The 8,488-nt window shown below is 38.7% G+C and overlaps 1 protein-coding gene across 1 annotated transcript in view; it reads right to left on the bottom strand.

Moving 5' to 3' along the window:
- Positions 1-4,641: 4,641 nt before the first annotated feature.
- Positions 4,642-8,488, bottom strand: part of FOXC2 (forkhead box C2) — a 68,529-nt gene continuing 64,682 nt past the window's right edge. Inside the window, exon 2 of the mRNA XM_050923337.1 lies at positions 4,642-4,807. Within this exon, the coding sequence (XP_050779294.1) occupies positions 4,769-4,807 (39 nt within the window). The 3' untranslated portion in view covers positions 4,642-4,768. The remainder of the gene's footprint in view (positions 4,808-8,488) is intronic.

Below are 8,488 nucleotides of genomic sequence, written 5' to 3'. Positions count from 1 at the left end.
TGGAAGGGATCAGAGGAAGGGGGATCCCACCTCTTCTTCAACTGCCAAAGAGCAGTTTCTCATTCCACAGGAAGCAACATCTGTCTTATCTCTTCCTTTGTCTCTCCTTTTATACATTTTCCTTTGGATTCAGGGTCTTTTGAAATACTTTTTTTTCTGCACAACATGTCTTTGAATCCCCTCTCTCTCTCCCTCTCTGTGTCTGTATGCGTGCACGCCACGTGCTGTATAACACCTTAAAAACGAGTGCACATTACTCAAGGAGACAAAGCTAAAGATGTGATTCCAAAATCTTCTGGAATCATTGGCAAAGTGGAAATATTTGGCACTGAAAACAGGGAGATTTGCTTGAGATAAATGTGGGAATTCTGATTCTCCCCAGGAAAGAGGTAATACTTTATTTGACATCCCATTGGGTAGCTTCCAAATGGGACTACTTGAAAATAATATCTGCGTATGAAAGTCTCTTATGTTTTCATGACTTTCTTTTTTTAAAAGTCCATTCTGCCTTGGATTATTCTGTATACAGCAGAATTAGTCTCCTATGTATACCTATCTAGATTCTTATGCCATGCCCATAACCACGATATCTCTAAGTAGATCTTAGCTTTTCTCAGAAAAGTCTGGGGATATTCCAACTGGCAAACATGGCCCTTTTTTCCCAGTGTTGCAGCTGCAACATTTCAATTTTGTTTGGTGACGCTGAAATCCAGAAAGAGCCAAAACTCAATCTTCCTGAAGAAGAGGTTTATGTAGAAGTGACTTGAACCCTATAAATGAGCCAAGGGTCTGATTCTGGCCATGCAAACTCTTATCACCAGGCATAGTGCTTCTGACCATTAGACGCCCTAGTGACCGCCAGCAGTATAGCAAGCCCATTGCCTAGTGATAAGAGTTTGCGTGGCTGGGCCTTTAAGGTTTGGTTCCTCTACAGAAAGTGACTGGTTTTTAGCTACCTAAGGGCTCAATTGTGCAGTTACCATGAGCCCTGGATAAGAGGCAGAACATAGGTGCACTGCCCCAGAAGCAGACCAGGGGCTGAATTGTAACTCACAGGCCCAGAGAGGAAGGAACTATATCACGTCTTTACCTGGAGCAGATTACTTCCTCTGTCATGCCAGCTCCCCTGCACTGGGTAAGGCACTGGGAGAGGAGTAGACTCAGGGTTTCCCAGCCCACAGTCTAGAGAGGGGAAGTAGAAGCCAAATGGAGGCTGCTTTCCCCACCCATGCCACACTGTAACACATGATCTTTAACACACCAGATGCTTTCTTACTTGTGCATGAGCATAGGGCAAGCCACAACTTCACTTTAAATTAACAACTTTACTAACAGGATTATATTGGCACATGGTACACATCAACGCCATTTGCTGCTGTCAATGTCTAACTCTTTAATCCTGTCACAAACCTGTGTATAAACTTCTTCTGGTGCTGGAGAGGTTCAGCTGAGTAACAAAGAACGGAGAAGCTGCAGTGACTGGCAGCACTGATTCAACTCTTGATGAATTTTGACGAAAGGGAACTAGACTTTCAGGGCCAAGTTATTTAATGAGCCTCTAAAATTACAGCCACAAATTATGCACATGCAAAACTATGCATCTGTGCACCAAAGAGGCAAAATTTTCATAAAGGAAGCCAAAGATTCACATTAAAAACATGTATGTGTAAGTACGTCCCCACATTTTTGCATATGATTATTTAATCTGCACAACTAAATCAATTGATTGAACGCCCAAATGCCTCTTTAGGTGCCTAGCTAAGCATTTGCACATACATTTGCTTCCTTTACATGCACATTGTAGAATCTGGGTGCACAAACACAGCTCCTCATACAAGTCTCTTTTCAAAATGTGGCCCTAAGAATGCTTTATGCCTGTGAATCAAGCTATTGGCCATGCAGTTATCTAATTTGCCTGTTTCCTCTGTCTGGTGGGAATTTCTGCACATGCTAACATTTCCATTGCTGAATAACATGTTTTGTGATTGCAGCTAGGTAGCAAGAGATTTAACTGTCATGATTTTGCCACCAATCAACTTTACCCATAATTATTTGCAAGTGCAAAATGGGAAACAGAGTTTTGAAAATTAGTCTTATCCAAAGCCCAGTGCAGTCAACAGAAAAAGCAATTGACTTCCATTGGATCAGGCCCTCGACTTGTGAATAAGAAAAAAATGTCTCCCAAGAGCTTACAGTCTACGTTGCAAAGCAAAAATTTTAAGCATTCCATTTTCTTTCCACAGAGGATAGAGTATCTGGATACTTGAAGAACCCAAACCCAAAACATTTTGTCCCTCTTACCCTGTTTGCCTTTGATAATGTGAATTGCGTAGTGCAATATGAGAGTGGTTGTGTGATGCATTTACAACAACAACTTGCCACCAACCTGAATTAAAGGGGCAAAATTAACCATTTGGGCTTATAATTCTACTTCCAGATCATTTTAAATGTATTTACAATATATATTACTTTGCTTAAAGGGTATACATGAGGTACAGAAATCAATCAGTTGTGAACCTGAATTCATAAGAATAAGTTAATGAGTTACAAACAGAAACTGGCATTATTTCATTTCATGATGCATTTGAATTCAACTGAAAAAGTAAAACCTTTAGTGTAAAAATTCCAGTAGGAATCCTGTTTTTGTCTCTCTATTTATTTGTATTAAGGCAGCAACCAAGCCGAGCAATAGTGTTGCCATTGTCCTGGGTGCTGTCCAAGCACATTAAAAAAAGAGCCCCTGGTCCAAAGATCCTAAGTTAAAAAAAAAAAAGCCATCTAGATGAATAGAGACAGGGGCCCGGATACAACATACAAGCAATGTGGTTTGGGGGTGGGCGAATGATAAGCACACATTAATGCCATTATTTTTAATCATGAAACACCATCTTTCACTTTTCTTGAATGGTTAAAGAAAATCTGTCATCAGGAAGGGATTCAATTGTTTCTCCCCTTATCTGTTAATCTATTTGCTTCTCTTCTTCAGATAGAAAAAAAGCATTTTAAAAATCTGATTGGACATTAATGACAACTTACTTGTTTTCTCATCTCAGTTTAAGTGGGGTTTTAAAATGCTTTTTCAAGATTAGCACAAAAGCACTTTGTATACAGGCCTGTTATTTTATACCTGACAGGCAATCTAACAAGATCAGATCATTATCCAACACCCCTCCACTTCCACCGCTCCATACTTCATATTTCATAATGTCACCTAAACACAGTGTCAGGGTCTCATCAAACCATAGCACAATACTGATGCATATTCTCTTCAATCCTCCACTCTATCCTTGATTCCTAGGATTAAGTCAATTTAAAAAAAAGAAATAAAGGCTTGGATTAGCTGTCAGAACTGGGTTTTTTCTTCTGATGTTCCTTTTTATTCTTCTGAACTCAAAAACCCCATTTAAAACTACTTAGGAATAGAAGAGGAAATCAATTCTGCTTTCAAAAGTGAATTTAGTGCCAGAGAACAGTGCTGGATTGACAGCTCTGAGGACTGAAGACTTCTGTCTCCATAGAACATGTGAAGCATGGGGCAAGCACAAGCCAATATACACTATCTTGCCAGTGTACATGAACTCCTCCCATATTCTTGCCTCGATTCCTTTTCTGGAGAGGCCATAGCTGTGAGATGCTAGTTTCTTTTTCATTCCTATTTAATCTTTGGAATCTTTGCTGAGGCTGCCAACAAGCATTGAAAGAGTACAAGTCGGTCACGCAAATATTATCCTGTTAAGAAAATGTCGACATTGGGCACATTTTTCATGAAACTGGATCGTTTTTGCTAATTCATCTTGGAGTTCCTAAGTTTTCAAATTTTGTTTCTGATTATTTTACACAGCCCTAATTGGCATATAGTAGTGTATATCATTAAAGCAACATGATACATTGTATGCTATAGAGAGCTGGAATATTTATTTTTTGTCGGCCACATATTGCTATTGCACAACAGATTATATCTGTTTCTTTCATTATAGATCTCCTAATTAAATATATATTTTTATTCAAGCCCATTTTTTCCTTTTGACCCATTCTTTGCATATTTTGACAATTTGCTTCCACAGTATAGTTGTTACACAATCAAAATCCCAAAAATGTAACTGCCACTCCTTTTGGGATAAAATCCAAAACTAGAGCTAGCTGGAAAGCAGAATTTCCATTCTGTGGGATAGTCTGACATTTCAAATACTGTTTTTGCTTCAGTAATGTCAAATAACTTTGCTTTCATAATGTTTAAACATTTTGTTTCAAAAAGGTAAAAATGTATAATTTAGACTATCGTATTGATTATTTTGTTTGGACTCGTACTGTGTAAAGATTAAACATTAATTTTAATACTATATTTTAATATAATATAAAAGTCCAAACAAAATGAATGGACATGAAGTCAAAGTGATGCAATCAAAACATTGCAATATTATCTAAATTAAACATGAAAGTTGAAAGAACTCATTTTGACTTTTCCCCATTGAAATGTCATCAAAATCAATATCTTCCTGTGAAATATTTTGATTTCATGATTTTTTTATTTATTTATTTTGCTACTGAAAACTGTCACATCAAACATCTTGATTAGCACTACCTAAAACCCAATGAAGTCAACAGACTGCCATCAATTTCAAATAAGCTTCGGATCAACATCTTACTGAACAAAAATCCATATCAGTTCCAGTCTGTTACTTGTGGCCATGTTGGATTTTAATATGCAAATCTGCCGTCCCTTAAACACCACTTCAGTGCCAGTGCCGATCCTCATTTATGAATGTCTTCAATATTGCCTCTGAATCATGCATTCACAGCCATGCACCTGTGGAAAGAGAAAAGGGCACTGTTTGTATAAGTATTTCGAAGGAATCCAGTTCAATAGAATGTGAATGTAATGTGGGATGTTTGAGACCGCAGCGGGAAAAAAGGCAGTTAAGGTACTAGTTAGTATGTGCCAAATATTTACCACCACGTAATAAGAATGGGAGTGGATTTTAATTTGAAGGATGTTTGAAGCCATACTGTGTGCTTCTCTAAATAAGGAAAACCCAGAGGCACAAGTCCTTCAGGATGTGTAAAATGTGGATTTTCCTCCCATATATTTGATGTTCATAATACGCGTTTATGACTCTTACAATACTGCGTGGGCTTAGTATGAGAAAGGAAGAAAGTTTCACTTATTTCCAGAAAATTTGCCAGCTTCCTATAACTTTCCATTTCTTTTAACACTGGGCTCAGGAACAATAGCCTAGAAGTAACAGCAACAACACCACAAAGCAGCTGGACTTTGAAATGTGCTGTTCCTAAACATTGTATATAGATTATGATTCCCCATATTTATTACAGATCAGTGCGAATGTGCTCAAAAGTGTCAGTTCAGCAACTTCTGAATCATAATAATTAGTGCTCTTATAGAACTTTACCTCTTCAAAGCACTTTACAAACCTGAACTAACACCCCTAAAAGGCAGATATTGTAAATATTGTCATCCTGACTGTCCGTGACCAGCTCAAGATCACCGAGTCTCTGTCAGAGTCTGCATTAGAAGTTAGCTATTGCCAGGGGTTCAAATAAGCAAGAATGGGGGATAGAGGATGAGGAACTGTGTGCTCCCCTTGTTTAAAAGAAAAAGCAAAACTGAGGAAGATCTCCTCCCCTCTCTGGTTTGGGAAAGCAGTTTCCTTCTGGGGCTGTTGCACTCAGAGTTCCCCCTTTTTGCCTTAGTCTGCTTCAGTGCCTGGGAATTCCTAATTCTCACTCCTGTGAGATTCTGCTCTCACTTGCACAAGTGTTAAACCACAACAACCTCATTAACTTCAGAGGCTTTACTCCAGACTGAGATCAGAATCATAGTCCATGGCTCACTTGCTCTCTCCCTCTCACTCGCTTAATTTCCTTTCCTTTCCCTCTCTCATGCTTACAAAAATAAACCAAATTTAGCTTTCATAAATGCTATTGATAGGTCTTTGTGTCATTTAAATGACTGGGAGGGCATCTCACTTAAATCGTGATTGACTCACATTTTTCTGTTCTGAAAGAAGTCAGCTCTGTTGCTGTGTTCACTGAGATACAAGGGAATGAGTTTGTCACATTTGAGGGGTTTTTTTTAATTCCCAGCCAAGTGGGCAATGGGGGGAGGGGGAACCTGAAGTGGGATTTGGGCACGTACAAAACATCTGGAACCAACATTTTTGGAACGTTTCATTAATAATATTTTTTTAAGTAATTTTTGGTTTTTATATTTGTATGCGTCTGTGAGGATGTTTTTGGACTTTCATGCCTTTTTGAAGGTGTGTCACCTAATTATGGTCTTTCATCCTTCTATTCCCTAGTTAGAACATGCCAATCCCTTTTACGGCAATTGATTATGACTTGGAGATTTCCACATTCCAGCCAGTTCAGAGAGCTTGGATATTTGTGAATAAACTCCTTTAATCCAAAAACAAACTCCACCTAAAAAAGACTGCATGAAAAGGCCTTTCATATGGTGTTTTCAAACTTACTGGTTCATGGTTTCTTTGGATTTGACCCTACTTCCTGTACTAATGGTCTCTGAATGCATTCCCAATTGTGGCTTCTTGGTCTATAAGGTACCCAGAACTAATGGGGAAGAGGAAAAAGAGTCATTCGGCAACAGCTTACACAGAACATGCTGTCTGCATGAGCAAAAATGGACATGAAGGTGAAAGCAAACAAAGTGGTATGAATGTCAAGCTACTTCAGCTAAATTTTTAAAACAAACTATTTCCTTGACATTGATGCTTTTAAAAGTTTTTGGCTTCTAACAGATTTAAAATACCTTTAAAGTTGCCTTTAAAATTGTCTTTCCCAAGTGTGAGAATCTACACTTTGCTGATTAATGTGTTACTGTGTTTAAGAAATATGGTAACAGGACTGTAAATTGTGCTGATGAGGCCACATTGAAAGATTTCAGCTCCAGATAGCTGAGTATGTGGAACTGGATCCTGTGATGGTTCTAAGTGTCTCCACTTATGCACAAATAAATTTGTTAGTCTGTAAGGTGCCACAAGTACTCCTCGTTCTTTTTGCTGAAACCAGAGAGGCACTCAGCACCTAACAGGATCAGGCCTTTAGCTTGGCTATTTAATTTCACTAAGACACAATCTTTCCTAGAAGTGTCTCATTTATTTTAATTTCATGTAATTGATAAGTTTAGGCCAAAATGTTCAAACTACTGCTGCAAATGAAATCCATATTTCGGCACCTCAATAAAAGTTGTTTGTATGTTTGTTTTTGCACTCGCAGTTCCCCCTGTAGTTAGCTATAGTGTGTTCAGCACTTCTGAAAATCAGGCTGTTTAGATTTAGGATCCTGAATATGAAGTTTAGTACCTAGCATTAGTGCCCTGGATTTTAAAATATGGACATTTTCTCTTGCTTACAAACATGTTTTAGCTGATGCATTGGATTATAAGATTTAGCTGGTGGAACTAATTCCTTTTGCTGCAATATGATCCTCTCCTACCATCCTGATCAGACCCTTTTCCTTCCTGTAAATCAGTTGTGCTTAGTCTGATAAACTGTATTTATGGTGCAGGACTTGCCTCTACTAACTTTTTTTAATGAGTTATTAGGATTTTTTATCATCGTTATAGCACCTACTGCTTCATAAAACTTGACCATACAATGTCAAATGTAATGTCCATGGATGTTTGTCTACATTTAATTTCCATTATTTGGTGATCTGAATTAATGTATCTATTTGTGAACACGCAGTGCCTTGATTTGAGTATCCTGTGAAACATAGCATCGAATGAGGCAGAGGAAAGAAGTGACAAGCTTGGCTTCCTGCAGCCCATCCTCAGAGATGGAAACTCCCGGTGTTGACTGACTGGTTTGGCAGAGTGATAAGCCAAGCAGTGGGCTCTGGGCCAAGATGAGGACTGTAACTCCTTCAGTGCAAGATTAATGAGTGTCTGGGGGCCACAGCCTGATCTTAATTACTCCAGTTACTCCTGATTTCTATCGGTGTAACAGATTTGAATTTAGCTCAAGGCGTCTTTACATCACAGGCGTATATGCTTCCTGGTTGCCATCTGACTTTGTATTGCAAATGACCAGCCAAAAGAACCCATTCCCTGGAATATAGACATTCCAGCCAGGAGCTGGCAGTCCTTTACAGACAATATTGGTGCAACAGATTTTTTTGGAGCATATACCTACCATTACTTGCTGATAGTGGCTATTTGCCTTCAAGATCAACAGTACTAGAAAATGCCTCATTACAGTCACACAGTGGGTTTTATTTTTCCTTGACGTTCAAGAGGTGCAGCAGAAAATGAGATTCTCTCCAGATTGATTCACACAATGGCCAAAGAGGTCACTGCGGCTGACCGTAAACTGCGTGACCTACCAATTTCCCAGTAAGGTTCCAGCACCCAGACAAGGGGAAAAAGGGTGGCTGGGTCTCCAAAGAGTGTGGATTAGAGGTTTTGGTTTGGAATGTCTACGTTTGGATAAATTCTGAATTTAAAAAAAACAAC

This window comes from Gopherus flavomarginatus, chromosome 14 (genome assembly GCF_025201925.1).
Source record: "Gopherus flavomarginatus isolate rGopFla2 chromosome 14, rGopFla2.mat.asm, whole genome shotgun sequence".
Classification (NCBI taxonomy): domain Eukaryota; kingdom Metazoa; phylum Chordata; order Testudines; family Testudinidae; genus Gopherus; species Gopherus flavomarginatus.
This window is presented reverse-complemented; position numbering and strand designations above follow the sequence as displayed.